This window comes from Ranitomeya variabilis, chromosome 4 (genome assembly GCF_051348905.1).
Source record: "Ranitomeya variabilis isolate aRanVar5 chromosome 4, aRanVar5.hap1, whole genome shotgun sequence".
Lineage (NCBI taxonomy): Eukaryota > Metazoa > Chordata > Amphibia > Anura > Dendrobatidae > Ranitomeya > Ranitomeya variabilis.
The window spans coordinates 730,638,268-730,655,557 of NC_135235.1; the positions used below are offsets into that span (position 1 = coordinate 730,638,268).

The following is a 17,290-nucleotide window of genomic DNA, read 5'->3' on the forward strand; positions in this document are numbered from 1 at the left end:
CAGGGGTCCCCCACAATAACCAGCAGCAGCGGAGCCCCCCCAAATCCCACCGCAGGGGTCCCCCACAACAGCCAGCAGCAGCGGAGCCCCCCCAAATCCCACCGCAGGGGTCCCCCACAATAGCCAGCAGCAGCGGAGCCCCCCAAAATCCCACCACAGGGGTCCCCCACAACAGCCAGCAGCAGCGGAGCCCCCCAAAATCCCACCACAGGGGTCCCCCACAACAGCCAGCAGCAGCAGAGCCCCCCAAAATCCCACCACAGGGGTCCCCCACAACAGCCAGCAGCAGCAGAGCCCCCCCAAATCCCACCGCAGGGGTCCCCCACAATAGCCAGCAGCAGCGGAGCCCCCCAAAATCCCACCACAGGGGTCCCCCACAACAGCCAGCAGCAGCGGAGCCCCCCAAAATCCCACCACAGGGGTCCCCCACAACAGCCAGCAGCAGCAGAGCCCCCCAAAATCCCACCACAGGGGTCCCCCACAATAACCAGCAGCAGCGGAGCCCCCCCAAATCCCACCGCAGGGGTCCCCCACAACAGCCAGCAGCAGCGGAGCCCCCCAAAATCCCACCACAGGGGTCCCCCACAACAGCCAGCAGCAGCAGAACCCCCCAAAATCCCACCACGGGTCACTCCCCACACAGACAAGTAGGTCGACCACCACAGGGCCTCCCCCCAATAGCGAATAGCGATCGGCAAGTAGCATTTTTCACCCTGAAACCACTGACCTCCATGGCGTCCACAAGCTGTCATGCTGCTGTCCTCTGCCGCCTCGGAGAACACGCCCCCTCCCGATAGGACACGCCCCCGGAAATGACGTCACACCTGGAAGGAGCCCATACACTCTAGCTTCTACCTGGAGGTAAGTGCTGGAGGCTCCATTATTCTCTATGTGGAGTGCGGCTCTGCGGGTGGAGGTCGGTGCTGGAGGCTCCATTATTCTCTATGTGGAGTGCGGCTCTGCTGGTGGAGGTCGGTGCTGGAGGCTCCATTATTCTCTATGTGGAGTGTGGCTCTGCGGGTGGAGGTCGGTGCTGGAGGCCCCATTATTCTCTATGTGGAGTGAGGCTCTGCGGGTGGAGGTCGGTGCTGGAGGCTCCATTATTCTCTATGTGGAGTGCGGCTCTGCGGGTGGAGGTCGGTGCTGGAGGCTCCATTATTCTCTATGTGGAGTGTGGCTCTGCGGGTGGAGGTCAGTGCTGGAGGCCCCATTATTCTCTATGTGGAGTGCGGCTCTGTGGGTGGAGGTCGGTGCTGGAGGCTCCATTATTCTCTATGTGGAGTGCGGCTCTGCGGGTGGAGGTCGGTGCTGGAGGCTCCATTATTCTCTATGTGGAGTGCGGCTCTGCGGGTGGAGGTCGGTGCTGGAGGCTCCATTATTCTCTATGCGGAGTGCGGCTCTGCGGGTGGAGGTCGGTGCTGGAGGCTCCATTATTCTCTATGTGGAGTGCGGCTCTGCGGGTGGAGGTCGGTGCTGGAGGCTCCATTATTCTCTATGTGGAGTGCGGCTCTGCGGGTGGAGGTCGGTGCTGGAGGCTCCATTATTCTCTATGCGGAGTGCGGCTCTGCGGGTGGAGGTCGGTGCTGGAGGCTCCATTATTCTCTATGTGGAGTGCGGCTCTGCGGGTGGAGGTCAGTGCTGGAGGCTCCATTATTCTCTATGTGGAGTGCGGCTCTGCGGGTGGAGGTCAGTGCTGGAGGCTCCATTATTCTCTATGTGGAGTGCGGCTCTGCGGGTGGAGGTCGGTGCTGGAGGCTCCATTATTCTCTATGTGGAGTGCGGCTCTGCGGTGGAGGTCGGTGCTGGAGGCTCCATTATTCTCTATGTGGAGTGCGGCTCTGCGGGTGGAGGTCGGTGCTGGAGGCTCCATTATTCTCTATGTGGAGTGCGGCTCTGCGGGTGGAGGTCGGTGCTGGAGGCCCCATTATTCTCTATGTGGAGTGCGGCTCTGCGGGTGGAGGTCGGTGCTGGAGGCTCCATTATTCTCTGTGGAGTGCGGCTCTGCGGGTGGAGGTCGGTGCTGGAGGCTCCATTATTCTCTATGTGGAGTGCGGCTCTGCGGGTGGAGGTCAGTGCTGGAGGCTCCATTATTCTCTATGTGGAGTGCGGCTCTGCGGGTGGAGGTCTGTGCTGGAGGCTCCATTATTCTCTATGTGGAGTGCGGCTCTGCGGGTGGAGGTCAGTGCTGGAGGCTCCATTATTCTCTATGTGGAGTGCGGCTCTGCGGGTGGAGGTCGGTGCTGGAGGCCCCATTATTCTCTATGTGGAGTGCGGCTCTGCGGGTGGAGGTCGGTGCTGGAGGCTCCATTATTCTCTGTGGAGTGCGGCTCTGCGGGTGGAGGTCGGTGCTGGAGGCTCCATTATTCTCTATGTGGAGTGCGGCTCTGCGGGTGGAGGTCAGTGCTGGAGGCTCCATTATTCTCTATGTGGAGTGCGGCTCTGCGGGTGGAGGTCGGTGCTGGAGGCCCCATTATTCTCTTTGTGGAGTGCGGCTCTGCGGGTGGAGGTCGGTGCTGGAGGCTCCATTATTCTCTATGTGGAGTGCGGCTCTGCGGGTGGAGGGCGGTGCTGGAGGCTCCATTATTCTCTATGTGGAGTGTGGCTCTGCGGGTGGAGGTCGGTGCTGGAGGCTCCATTATTCTCTATCTGGAGTGTGGCTCTGCGGGTGGAGGTCGGTGCTGGAGGCCCCATTATTCTCTATGTGGAGTGCGGCTCTGCGGGTGGAGGTCGGTGCTGGAGGCCCCATTATTCTCTATGTGGAGTGCGGTTCTGCGGGTGGAGGTCGGTGCTGGAGGCTCCATTATTCTCTATGTGGAGTGCGGCTCTGCGGGTGGAGGGCGGTGCTGGAGGCTCCATTATTCTCTATGTGGAGTGTGGCTCTGCGGGTGGAGGTCGGTGCTGGAGGCTCCATTATTCTCTATGTGGAGTGAGGCTCTGCGGGTGGAGGTCGGTGCTGGAGGCTCCATTATTCTCTATCTGGAGTGTGGCTCTGCGGGTGGAGGTCGGTGCTGGAGGCCCCATTATTCTCTATGTGGAGTGCGGCTCTGCGGGTGGAGGTCGGTGCTGGAGGCCCCATTATTCTCTATGTGGAGTGCGGTTCTGCGGGTGGAGGTCGGTGCTGGAGGCTCCATTATTCTCTATGTGGAGTGCGGCTCTGCGGGTGGAGGGCGGTGCTGGAGGCTCCATTATTCTCTATGTGGAGTGTGGCTCTGCGGGTGGAGGTCGGTGCTGGAGGCTCCATTATTCTCTATGTGGAGTGAGGCTCTGCGGGTGGAGGTCGGTGCTGGAGGCTCCATTATTCTCTATCTGGAGTGTGGCTCTGCGGGTGGAGGTCGGTGCTGGAGGCTCCATTATTCTCTATGTGGAGTGCGGCTCTGCGGGTGAAGGTCGGTGCTGGAGGCTCCATTATTCTCTATGTGGAGTGTGGCTCTGCGGGTGGAGGTCGGTGCTGGAGGCTCCATTATTCTCTATGTGGAGTGAGGCTCTGCGGGTGGAGGTCGGTGCTGGAGGCTCCATTATTCTCTATCTGGAGTGTGGCTCTGCGGGTGGAGGTCGGTGCTGGAGGCTCCATTATTCTCTATGTAGAGTGCGGCTCTGCGGGTGGAGGTCGGTGCTGGAGGCTCCATTATTCTCTATGTGGAGTGCGGCTCTGCGGGTGGAGGTCGGTGCTGGAGGCCCCATTATTCTCTATGTGGAGTGCGGCTCTGCGGGTGGAGGTCGGTGCTGGAGGCCCCATTATTCTCTATGTGGAGTGTGGCTCTGCGGGTGGAGGTCGGTGCTGGAGGCTCCATTATTCTCTATGTGGAGTGAGGCTCTGCGGGTGGAGGTCGGTGCTGGAGGCTCCATTATTCTCTATGTGGAGTGCAGCCCTGCGGGTGGAGGTCGGTGCTGGAGGCTCCATTATTCTCTATGTGGAGTGAGGCTCTGCGGGTGGAGGTCGGTGCTGGAGGCTCCATTATTCTCTATGTGGAGTGCAGCCCTGCGGGTGGAGGTCGGTGCTGGAGGCTCCATTATTCTCTATGTGGAGTGCGGCTCTGCGGGTGGAGGTCGGTGCTGGAGGCTCCATTATTCTCTATGTGGAGTGCGGCTCTGTGGGTGGAGGTCGGTGCTGGAGGCTCCATTATTCTCTATGTGGAGTGAGGCTCTGCGGGTGGAGGTCGGTGCTGGAGGCCCCATTATTCTCTATGTGGAGTGCAGCCCTGCGGGTGGAGGTCTGTGCTGGAGGCTCCATTATTCTCTATGTGGAGTGCGGCTCTGCGGGTGGAGGTCGGTGCTGGAGGCCCCATTATTCTCTATGTGGAGTGCGGCTCTGCGGGTGGAGGTCGGTGCTGGAGGCTCCATTATTCTCTATGTGGAGTGCGGCTCTGCGGGCGGAGGTCGGTGCTGGAGGCTCCATTATTCTCTATGTGGAGTGCGGCTCTGCGGGTGGAGGTCGGTGCTGGAGGCTCCATTATTCTCTATGTGGAGTGCGGCTCTGCGGTTGGAGGTCGGTGCTGGAGGCCCCATTCTCTATGTGGAGTGCGGCTCTGCGGGTGGAGGTCGGTGGTGGAGGCTCCATTATTCTCTATGTGGAGTGCGGCTCTGCGGGTGGAGGTCGGTGCTGGAGGCTCCATTATTCTCTATGTGGAGTGCGGCTCTGCGGGTGGAGGTCGGTGCTGGAGGCTCCATTATTCTCTATGTGGAGTGCGGCTCTGCGGGTGGAGGTCGGTGGTGGAGGCTCCATTATTCTCTATGTGGAGTGCGGCTCTGCGGGTGGAGGTTGGTGCTGGAGGCTCCATTATTCTCTATGTGGAGTGCGGCTCTGCGGGTGGAGGTCGGTGCTGGAGGCCCCATTATTCTCTATGTGGAGTGCGGCTCTGCGGGTGGAGGTCGGTGCTGGAGGCCCCATTATTCTCTATGTGGAGTGCGGCTCTGCGGGTGGAGGTCGGTGCTGGAGGCTCCATTATTCTCTATGTGGAGTGCGGCTCTGCGGGTGGAGGTCGGTGCTGGAGGCCCCATTATTCTCTATGTGGTGTGCGGCTCTGCGGGTGGAGGTCGGTGCTGGAGGCTCCATTATTCTCTATGTGGAGTGCGGCTGAAGGTCAGTGCTGGAGGCTCCATTATTCTCTATGTGGAGTGCGGCTCTGCGGGTGGAGGTCGGTGCTGGAGGCTCCATTATTCTCTATGTGGAGTGCGGCTCTGCGGGTGGAGGTCGGTGCTGGAGGCTCCATTATTCTCTATGTGGAGTGCGGCTCTGCGGGTGGAGGTCGGTGCTGGAGGCTCCATTATTCTCTATGTGGAGTGCGGCTCTGCGGGTGGAGGTCGGTGCTGGAGGCCCCATTATTCTCTATGTGGAGTGCGGCTCTGCGGGTGGAGGTCGGTGCTGGAGGCTCCATCTTTCTCTATGTGGAGTGCGGCTCTGCGGGTGGAGGTCGGTGCTGGAGGCTCCATTATTCTCTATGTAGAGTGTGGCTCTGCGGGTGGAGGTCGGTGCTGGAGGCCCTATTATTTTCTATGTGGAGTGCGGCTCTGCGGGTGGAGGTCGGTGCTGGAGGCTCCATTATTTTCTATGTGGAGTGCGGCTCTGCGGGTGGAGGTCGGTGCTGGAGGCTCCATTATTCTCTATGTGGAGTGCGGCTCTGCGGGTGGAGGTCGGTGCTGGAGGCTCCATTATTCTCTATGTGGAGTGCGGCTCTGCGGGTGGAGGTCGGTGGTGGAGGCTCCATTATTCTCTATGTGGAGTGCGGCTCTGCGGGTGGAGGTCGGTGCTGGAGGCTCCATTATTCTCTATGTGGAGTGCGGCTCTGCGGTTGGAGGTCGGTGCTGGAGGCCCCATTCTCTATGTGGAGTGCGGCTCTGCGGGTGGAGGTCGGTGCTGGAGGCTCCATTATTCTCTATGTGGAGTGCGGCTCTGCGGGTGGAGGTCGGTGGTGGAGGCTCCATTATTCTCTATGTGGAGTGCGGCTCTGCGGGTGGAGGTTGGTGCTGGAGGCTCCATTATTCTCTATGTGGAGTGCGGCTCTGCGGGTGGAGGTCGGTGCTGGAGGCCCCATTATTCTCTATGTGGAGTGCGGCTCTGCGGGTGGAGGTCGGTGCTGGAGGCCCCATTCTCTATGTGGAGTGCGGCTCTGCGGGTGGAGGTCGGTGCTGGAGGCTCCATTATTCTCTATGTGGAGTGCGGCTCTGCGGGTGGAGGTCGGTGCTGGAGGCCCCATTATTCTCTATGTGGTGTGCGGCTCTGCGGGTGGAGGTCGGTGCTGGAGGCTCCATTATTCTCTATGTGGAGTGCGGCTGAAGGTCAGTGCTGGAGGCTCCATTATTCTCTATGTGGAGTGCGGCTCTGCGGGTGGAGGTCGGTGCTGGAGGCTCCATTATTCTCTATGTGGAGTGCGGCTCTGCGGGTGGAGGTCGGTGCTGTAGGCTCCATTATTCTCTATGTGGAGTGCGGCTCTGCGGGTGGAGGTCGGTGCTGGAGGCTCCATTATTCTCTATGTGGAGTGCGGCTCTGCGGGTGGAGGTCGGTGCTGGAGGCCCCATTATTCTCTATGTGGAGTGCGGCTCTGCGGGTGGAGGTCGGTGCTGGAGGCCCCATTATTCTCTATGTGGAGTGCGGCTCTGCGGGTGGAGGTCGGTGCTGGAGGCTCCATTATTCTCTATGTGGAGTGCGGCTCTGCGGGTGGAGGTCGGTGGTGGAGGCTCCATTATTCTCTATGTGGAGTGCGGCTCTGCGGGTGGAGGTCGGTGGTGGAGGCTCCATTATTCTCTATGTGGAGTGCGGCTCTGCGGGTGGAGGTCGGTGCTGGAGGCTCCATTATTCTCTATGTGGAGTGCGGCTCTGCGGGTGGAGGTCGGTGCTGGAGGCTCCATTATTCTCTATGTGGAGTGCGGCTCTGCGGGTGGAGGTCGGTGCTGGAGGCTCCATTATTCTCTATGTGGAGTGCGGCTCTGCGGGTGGAGGTCGGTGCTGGAGGCTCAATTTTTCCTATCCCCACGACAGCACCCACTACGAGAGAGGGGATCCGCCCACCATCCAGACAGGAATCTACAGGTTAAAAAGGGGCGGTCCCCCTCACTTCTCCAGTTCGGGTTCCTGTCTGGAGTCTGCAGGATCCTCTTACCCAGGTGCAGGATCCTCTTACCCAGGTCCACCAGGCCTCTGCGCAGTGTCCACGAGAACGGCAGAATCGGGGACTCTGGAAGCAGCATCGGGGGTGTACTGCGTGCAGCCCCCCTTGTCTGGTCGGAACGATGCGATCCCAGGTATCTGGGAAATGCCGCCCTGGGTCCCATAAGCACGGCGCTTCTGCGCAGATTCAGGAGGAGAAGCGTGGCAATTCATTTAAAAAGGAGCCGCAGCAAGGGGCAAGTGTGCGCCGAGATGTCCTCTGTAGGGGACGCCGAGCACCTGCAGGTGCCTGAGCAGCAGGAAAAGAGCCGGTCACGCAGCAGCGATGTGAGACGCAGGAAGCAGAGTTCAAGCACCCCAGCGTCACGTGTCACTTCACCTCCTCTGGAACCGGTACTCTTTCATCAGCCTTGGGTGAGTGTATGAATCTACACTTAGTAGCTGACAATTCCGTTTTTCCTATGCTTTGTTATAGGTTAAGAAGGCCTCGAAAACACAAGCAGTGTGCCTTATGCACAGAACCATTGCCAGACAGCTATGTTAAAAAGTTGTCAGGCTTGTATTTGCCGTACGTTAGAAGAGGAAGCTCCCCTCCGTACATCAAGTTTAAGGGAGGTTATTATGGAAGAAATCAGAAGTTCCCTTAAAACTAGACGGCAAGGGAAAATCAGTGTGGATATGTTGTCTGATTCTAGCCTCTCTCTACAGGAGGGTGAATGCTCAGACGCTTCTTCGCCATCCTTCTCAGATGAGGAAGAGAGACCGTGCTTTGCTATGGAAAATATGGAAACCTTAGTTAAAGCGGTTCGATCCACCATAGGTGTCAGACAATAGAGAACCTAGATCCACCCAGGAGATGATGTTTGCTGGGTTATGTCAGAAAAATCGCAGAACTTTCCCAGTAGTTGATACGGTCAAGGATCTGATTAGAAGAGAATGGGATAAACAGGATAAGGGTTTTTTACCATCATCTGCAAAAAGAAGATACTCCTTTGATGTTGAGCTTTTGTCCCAGTGGGTTAAAGTCCGTAAGGTGGACGCAGCGGTGGCTTCCACCTCAAAGTCTGCATCTTTACCACTTGAAGATGTAGGTCTGCTTAAAGATTCATCTGACAGGAAAGCAGACATGTTCCTGAAGAAAGTATGGGAGTCATCTTCAGGAGCCTTTAAACCTGCGATCGCCAGTACTTGTACGGCCAGATCTATAATGGTCTGGGTAAGTCAGCTAGAGGACCAGCTTAAAGCAAAAGTTCCCAGAGACAAATTGTTAGACTCCCTGTCCCAGATCCGGGAAGGAGTAGCCTACTTAGCAGACGCATCGGTGGACTCTTTGAAGTTGGCAGCAAGATCGGCTGGTCTTTCGAATGCTGCCCGTCACGCACTTTGGCTTAAAACCTGGAAAGGGGATGCTCAGGCTAGAGCCAAGTTGTGCACTATTCCATGCAGGGGCGAGTACCTATTTGGCCCCGTGCTGGATGATATCCTTGCGAAAGCAGAGGATAGGAAGAAAGGATTTCCTAAGGTGTTTAATCCTAATTTTAGAAACGCCTTCAGAAGACTGATGCCTTTCCAAAGATTTCAGTCTGACCACCCGGCTATAGCCGTGATTGGGAACCAGCGGAACAGAAGAAAAAAGGTGCATACTTCGGGACCTCCTCTTCATTATCAAGACGTAGACGCAATTATAGATAGAACGGACCTTCCTGTAGGGGGTAGATTAAGATACTTCCTTAACCAATGGACCAAGATAATTTCTAGTAGCTGGATCCTGGGGTAATTGCATCGGGGTTGGAGTTTCAGAAGATGCCTCCAAATCAGTTTATATTGACTACTCTTGATTCTCCAGGTCAGCAACATGACTTAGAGAAAGAGATCCAGCAATTAATTTAAAAAAAAAGCGGGTTATTGTAAAAGTTCCAAAGGATCAGGAGAAGGGGTTTTATTCTCCTCTATTTTTGATTTCTAAACCTGATGGGTCCTTTAGGACTATCATAAATTTACGGAAATTGAATAAATTTCTTCAATATCACGCTTTTAAGATGGAGTCTATTAAATCGACGACTAAACTTTTATTTCCCAGGTGTTACATGTGGGTACTGGATCTAAAAGATGCGTACTACCATCTACCAGTTTACAGAGATCACCAGCAGTTCCTCAGAATGGCGGTGCGGTTAAAAGATCAGGTTAGGCATTTTCAGTTTGTAGCAGTGCCCTTTGGCCTGTCCATGGCTCCAAGAATATTTACTAAGATTATTGCGGAAGTAATGGCCCATGTCAGGGAGAGGGATACCCTTGTGGTACCCTATTTGGATGATTTCTTAATAGTTGGGAATTCAATCTGCCAATTGTAAGGCCCGTGTAAATGCTATAATATCATCTCTGCATGGCCTCGGTTGGATGATCAACATAAAAAAAGTCAAAACATGTCAAGTTTTCCTGGGTATTCTTCTAAACTCAGAAGAGCAGTCATGTTTTCTTCCAGAAGACAAGAAAGAAAGGATTATTTGCAAAGTCAGAGCAGTGAGGAAGAATCCAGATCTAATTTTAGGAGACGCAATGTCCCTCTAGGGTCTTTGACATCGTGTATACCGGCGGTACAATGGGCTCAAGCTCATAATCAAATGCTGCAGTCTGAGATCCTCGAAGCAGAAAGAAGGCTTCAAGGTTGTCTAGATGGGAGACTCAGCCTATCACCAGCCACTCTTTACAACCTAAGATGGTGGCTAGACATTCTCCATCCATCATGAGGGGTTCAGTGGAGCATCAGACCGGACAAAATAGTCACGACGGCTGCCAGTCCATTTGGTTGAGGGGCCCACATGGGGGAGGTTCTGGCCCAGGGTCAATGGTCAGGTCTAGAATCCCAAAACGCTTCGAATTTAAAAGAACTCTTAGGCTACTTTCACACTGATCCGTCGGTATGGGCCTGTCGCAATGCGTCGGGCCGATGTACCGACGGATGCTGTGAAATTCTGCAAGACGTGGGCAGCGGATGCAGTTTTACAACGCATCCACTGCCCATTCTGCAGTCCGGGGAGGAGGGGGCGGAGTTTCGGCCGCGCATGCGTGGTCCAAAATGGCGGACGCGACGCACAAGAAAAGTTACATGTGCCAACGGTCCGTCAAAACACGACGCCTCCATAGCGTCTAGGTTTCATAGGAGTCAGGAGATATGTCTACCATCTTTTTATGATAATCCAGTCTCAGAGGAGGATAAAAGATACCATACTCTAGTCTAGATGTTGAAAGGGCAGTATTAGAGTATTTAGATAAAACAGAAAGCTGGAGGCAGAGTAGCTCTTTGTTTGTCTCTTTCCAGAATCGGAAGAAGTGTTCGAGTGTCACAAAAAATACTATCGCTAGATGAATCAGAGATGCGATATGCCCTGCCTATTCTGCCAAAGGAGAGACTCCACCAGAAGGCATTAGAGCACACTCCACTCGGGCTATGGATTCATCCTGGGCGGAGAAGGTGGATGTGCCCATTGATATGTTATGTAAGTCTACAACATGGTCATCACCTTCCACCTTTTATAGACACTATCGCCTTGATCTATCTGCTAATTCCAGTCTACACTTTGAGCATTCAGTACTTAGTGCTGTGGTCCCACCCAGTTAAATAGTCTTTCAAACTCTCTCGTAGTGGGTGCTGTCGTGGCGATAGGAAAACCGTTTTTTACTTACCGGTAATAGGATTTTACAGAGGCCACGACAGCACCCGCACATTCCCCCTGTATTTAATCACTTATTCTTGCACCCTATTGGAAGGTGTGCATTGCAGATCACTCTATAGAGATGATGGTATTTAGTATTGTTTAAGGTATTATTATCATGTACTGATTCATTGGCGGTATCCCTTGTACTCTGTAACACAAACTGGAGTAGCGAGGGGGACTGCCCCTTTTTAACCTGTAGGTTCCAGTCTGGATGGTGGGCGGATCCCCTCTCTCGTAATGGGTGCTGTCGTGGACTCTGTAAAATCCTATTACCGGTAAGTAAAAACCAGTATTCTCTATGTGGGGTGCGGCGCTGAGGGTGGAGGTAGGTGCTGGAGGCTCCATTATTCTCTATGTGGAGTGCAGCTCTGTGGTTGGAGGTAGGTGCTGGAGGCCCCATTATTCTCTGTGTGGAGTGCGGCTCTGCGGGTGGAGGTCGGTGCTGGAGGCTCCATTATTCTCTATGTAGAGTGCGGCTCTGCGGGTGGAGGTCGGTGCTGGAGGCTCCATTATTCTCTATGTGGAGTGCGGCTCTGCGGGTGGAGGTCGGTGTTGGAGGCCCCATTATTCTCTATGTGGAGTGCGGCTCTGTGGGTGGAGGTCGGTGCTGGAGGCCCCATTATTCTCTATGTGGAGTGTGGCTCTGCGGGTGGAGGTCGGTGCTGGAGGCTCCATTATTCTCTATGTGGAGTGCGGCTCTGCGGGTGGAGGTCGGTGCTGGAGGCTCCATTATTCTCTATGTGGAGTGCGGCCTTGCGGGTGGAGGTCGGTGTTGGAGGCTCCATTATTCTCTATGTGGAGTGTGGCTCTGCGGGTGGAGGTCGGTGCTGGAGGCTCCATTATTCTCTATGTGGAGTGCGGCTCTGTGGGTGGAGGTCGGTGCTGGAGGCCCCATTATTCTCTATGTGGAGTGCGGCCTTGTGGGTGGAGGTCGGTGCTGGAGGCTCCATTATTCTCTATGTGGAGTGCGGCCCTGCGGGTGGAGGTCAGTGATGGAGGCTCCTTTATTCTCTATGTGGAGTGCGGCCTTGCGGGTGGAGGTCGGTGTTGGAGGCTCCATTATTCTCTATGTGGAGGTCGGTGCTGGAGGCTCCATTATTCTCTATGTGGAGGGCGGCCCTGCGGGTGGAGGTCAGTGATGGAGGCTCCATTATTCTCTGTGGGGTGCGGCTCTGCTGGTGGAGGGATTTGGAGATTCCCCATTACTGGCGCATTAATGCTAGAAATATATTGCACAGGGGATATCGCAGCCAATTCCCTGGAAACACAGAATTAGAAATTATTCTTTCTCCACAGTTTCTATAGGACTTAATACATTCCTGATTCCGGAGAGTAATAGAAATACGGCAGAAAACAGAGGAAGAAAGTGCAGAGAAGAAGCTTCATAGAAAGACATTGAAGTTACAGACGCCATTTAACCCTTTGGGAGAAAGTTATTCCAGCACTTTACCGAGTAATTCCCACCAGAACTGTAGCAGGTAAAGACCCCAATATCCACAGGTGTCCCTTCTAATTGGGGGGAAACTATCGCCTCTAATAATCCTCAGACATTTCTGACAAACACGGAAAAGTGCCCCTTTATGGAGGTGACAAAGTCTGTTTAGTCACTTTAGCTCCATAGTATCAGCCCTAATCCAATGGTGAGAGTGATTTACCCTGAAGAGTCACAGATTGTGGGGTTGTTATAAAATATATTTAGGGGGTTTTGTTTAGGAAACGTGTTAGTCTCATAGTACGGTGCCACTTTCTTGGCCCCCACACAGTATAATGTTCCCCCAGTATCGATATCCTCCACACACATTATAATAATACAAGATGCCCCACAATCTGCTACCACTGACACCACTAGATAATACATTCTCATTTATCCCCATTCTTGATACCGTTCAGTGCATTTTTCTTGGTTCCCACACAGTATAATGTTTCCACAGTACCATTTTTTTTCCTGTTGGTGTTTTTCATGCAATATGGAATCCTACAAGAAAATGCTAAAAACCATATCCTGAGACAAAAAAACCCTGTACCTCATATATCTCCTGTCTTGGTTCTTACCAACCATCTTTTCTTAAAGCCTCAAACTTCTGTGTGTGACTCAGAGCTGAGATCTAACGTGATAGAAGATTACAGTGCGGGGAAGACGGGAAACCTTCATATAGACGGCCGGTGGGGATGGAGTCAGTGACCGACTCTGGACAAATCTGAGCCGTAGTAGAAGATGAAGATGTCGTCCTCATCATGAAGTAGTTATTTCTCCTGTCCCGTGTAATGAATATCTCCTGCAGTATTACTAATGCCGATTCCAGGGTCGGGAAATGATGCGAGAATTAGCGTTATGGAAGATGAGTCTATGAGGAACGTATTCAGCTGCCGACTCCGAGGAAGAAACTGCTTGTTGTCTGTGGCCTAAACTATATAGGTTTTATTAGTAGATGTAAAGAAGGAAACTAAATAGTGTAAAATAACAAAATTACAATTGCTGCCTGGGTCCCCGCCAGTCTCTGTATTTTCTGCTCAGTCCTAACGAACTTATGATTGGCTGTAACAATCAGTCGCCAAAGCAGTGAGTAACATCGCCAGTGATTGGGAGCATGGAGGAGATGTCCTACTCAGCAATTCACTTATGTTCCAGTCCATACAAGACTAGAGCACTAGAGTCGAGTGAATTTGTTTAGGTTCCTACTTACTCGGCAAGCTATAGCACTAACCGAATAAGCTTCAGATGGAACCCGGATATATGGAGCGCGCCGGTTGACCAGATGATCGGTGCTGCAGCTGCATGTGTCACTGCTGTGTCGCTGTCACAACACATGCATGGAGAGCGCTGCCTGTGTATCGAGCTCTCCATGCATTTGTTGTGATAGTGACACAGCCGCGACACATGCAGCTGCAGCACCGATCTGGCCAACCGGCGCGTTCCATATATCCTGGTTCCCTCTGCAGCTTATTCAGTTAGTGCTATAGCTTGGTGACTTAGCAGGGACCCGGACAAATGTGCTCAACTCTAAATACAACATCTACACGTTCTATCTCCTGATGTGTTTGCTTTATTATCTCCAGCAATTTGCTAATTACAGAGAATTTTTATGATGTTATATCGGCTCATCTTCTAACTCAGGTCTCTACCATATCTGATCCTTTCATAGAAGATCTTCTATATTAAGATTTTTTTTCTGAATTACCCATCAAGGATGGATATGGACAGAGACAAGATGGCAGAGAGGATATTACACCTCACCCTAGAGATCCTCTTCCGGCTTACTGGAGAGGTGAGAGATTCTGATGACGTCACATTACAACATTCTTATCTATGGGAATAACAGATGGACAAAACTGGAGAGGTGAGGACTCTGGAAATGTCTGTAGTGAGATTTATTAATGTGTCTCTCCATAACCAGGATTACACAGTAGTGAAGAAGACCTCTAGTGAGTGCTGTCAGGACCCTGTGTCTGAGGGATGGGGAAGACTAATGAGCCCAATCACGGGGCCTCCACCTCACCCCCTGATACATGAGGACATCAATGACCAGAAGATCCTAGAACTCATCTACAAGATGATTGAGCTGCTGACTGGAGAGGTGACACTGCTGGGAATGCTGGGGCATTATACGTACAGTAACACTATGAAGGGATCGGGGGATGATGATATCATTGTATGTGTCAGGTTCCTATAAGGTGTCAGGATGTTGCCATCTATTTCTCCATGGAGGAGTGGGAGTATTTAGAAGGACACAAAGATCTGTATAAGGACGTCATGATGGAGGTTCCCCAGCCCCTCACATCACCAGGTAATAGACAGGACTAATTACACACGGCCTATAATTATCTGTATGTAAAGAATGAATTCAGTCCCTGTATGTGTTTCCTCTAGATCTATCCAGTAAGAGGACAACACCAGAGAGATGTCCCCATCCTCTTCTTCCACAGGACTGTACACAAGAAGATCCCAACGTTCCTCAGGTAGATGGAGAAGAAGGTGTCATGAGATCTCCCCTAACATGTGTAGACGGCTGTGAAGGTCTTGTTTTCAGTGTTGCTTTATCCACCAGTATTATATGTTTTATACTTGTGTAATGAGAACCGTGGAGATGGCAGGATTAGAGCTGATCATAGATGGGACTTCTACCTCTGTCTGTGACTTTTACAATATTTGTTTCAGGGTGAAGATCTGACCCATATTAATACTACAGAGACATATGTGAGGGGTGATGAGCAGTGTAAAGAGAAGATTCCTACATATGACTACCCAGGTGAGTAGTAATCTTGAAATGCAGAGAAGTCACAGATTCTTCTCAGTCACCTGCTGTGGCTGTTTTATCGGTGGTGTAGTCCGGCTGTACCACAGTCACCATTTTGCCAATGGACTACAACATTCTCATCCATCTGAAAATGTTGAAATTACTTTGTGAAATTGTGAAATCCTTTTCTATAGAATGTACAACCTGGAGGATACACTTACCTGCCTAGATCTGTAAACTTAAAAGTCAAATGACAGCGTGCGTAGTGTGACAGTCACTGGTGAAGTGATGGAAGGGAGATGTGTGTCACTGCGCATGGCTTCAGTGAGGTAAAACCAGAATAGTTTCCTCCAGCACACTACATGTTGGGTCAGTTTACTGCAAGTTATTTTATAGGCTGATTTTAGTGGACATTCATAGAGCAGGAGGGAGAATGTCCACGTATCTCCCCTGTAGTGTCCTTACAGGAAAATGTGTGATGTCCGAATCATCACCGAAACATGGCTGACATCCTCTGACACAGCCTCCCCCGCTGCACTATGTTACGGTGGCTTCCACTTCACCCACACTCCTCGCCCTGGCAATAAACATGGTGGGGGAGTGTGTCTTCTCCTTTCTTCCAACCATACCTTTAATCCAATCCCACCTCTACCCTCCCTTATCCTCCCTTCTTTTGAATTCCACACTGTCTGCATCTACTCCCCCCTACAACCTCCAAATGGCCGGGCCCGACCACTGCCTTTATTGACCAATTCTTCACCCTTCACTTTCTCTCTGCTGACATTCCCACCATCATCATGGGTTATTTCAACATCCCCCATTGACACCCACCAGTCAGTAGCCTCCAAACTCCTGTCCCTTACTTCATCCTTAGGACTTACTCAGTGGTCCTCCTCAGCCACCCACACAGATGGACACACATTAGACCTTGTCTTCACCCGTTTCTGCTCCCTATCTAACTTCACAACCTCCCCTCTCCCTCTATCTGACCACCATCTACTCACTTTCTCATCCCTGTCCTCCTCACCTGTCACCCATGTCCAGAAACATGGGCACCCACGCAGAAACCCCGTGCACCTAGACACCCATACACTTTCTGACTCTATCCTACCACTAGCATCCATATCCTCACTCCACGACACAGACACTGTCTATGCTTTCTACAATGCCACTCTTGCATCAGCTATCGACATGGTCGCCCCTGTCATGCATAGCAGAGTGCTACGAACCAATTGACAACCCTGGCACAATCACTAAACATCACTAAAATGCTTCGGCAAGTATCCAGAATTGCAGAACGCCGTTGGAAGAAAACACATTCGCAAGACGATTTCACTGCACTCAAACAAGCAACACTTGCATTCAAATCGGCTCTCACCTCTGCTAAACAGGCCTACTTCACAACCCTCGTATGTTCCTTATACCACAACCCCAAAGAGTCCAACACTTTGGCCACGCACTTCAAATATAATATCGACCAAACAAGGTAAATCTTTGTGGTCAAACCACCACAACCTCTTTGTATACCAGACCAATGCCCAAATTCCATAACCTCCCTCTCCAAAATCACTGAAGGGGAGCTTGCTCATCTTCTCTCCAAATCACACCTCACCACTTGTGCACTTGACCCCATCCCATCCCACCTCCTCCCCAACCTCGCCACCACACTAATCCCATCCCTAACCCATCTCTTCAACCTATCACTAACTTCTGGTACCTTCCCCACTGCTTTCAAACATGCCACAATCCCACCTATCCTCAAAAAGCCATCCGTTGACCCAAGCGCTATGTCCAGCTATCACCCCATATCTTTGCTCCCATTTGCATCCAAACTCCTTGAGCAGCACGTCCATGCTGAACTTTCCTCTCACTTTGCATCTAACTCTCTCTTCGACAACCTACAATCTGGCTTCCGTCCTCACCATTCCACTGAGATTGCCCTGACCAAAATTACTAACGACTTACCGTATTTTCCGGCGTATAAGACGACTTTTTACATGGCCAGATTAAATAATCTGAATCTACACTAGATAGAAAAATTATACAGTGTTATGTGCAGATCCTAACCATAATAGAATCTCTATCAACATCACCATACACAAAAGGTAATTGACCACACTTAAGCATCCATTAACATAAAATAATAAGTCCAACCAATTCCTTAAAAAATTACAGTAATATTCGAGCCAATTATAATAAAAATAAAAATTTCTTGATTGCTTCTTTTTTTTTTT

The 17,290-nt window shown here is 52.1% G+C and overlaps 1 protein-coding gene across 5 annotated transcripts in view; it reads left to right on the forward strand.

Annotated features, from left to right (window-relative positions):
• The first annotated feature begins 731 nt into the window (after positions 1–731).
• LOC143767968 (uncharacterized) overlaps positions 732–17,290 on the forward strand; it is a 45,602-nt gene continuing 29,043 nt past the window's right edge. Inside the window, exons 1-7 of one of the 5 annotated variants that reach the window (XM_077256550.1) lie at positions 732–861; positions 12,118–12,299; positions 13,965–14,087; positions 14,217–14,396; positions 14,483–14,606; positions 14,690–14,778; positions 14,978–15,068. In XM_077256550.1, the coding sequence (XP_077112665.1) occupies positions 14,010–14,087; positions 14,217–14,396; positions 14,483–14,606; positions 14,690–14,778; positions 14,978–15,068 (562 nt within the window). In that variant the 5' untranslated portion in view covers positions 732–861; positions 12,118–12,299; positions 13,965–14,009. The other 4 variants (XM_077256549.1, XM_077256551.1, XM_077256552.1 and 1 more) reach the window with 4 other exon arrangements.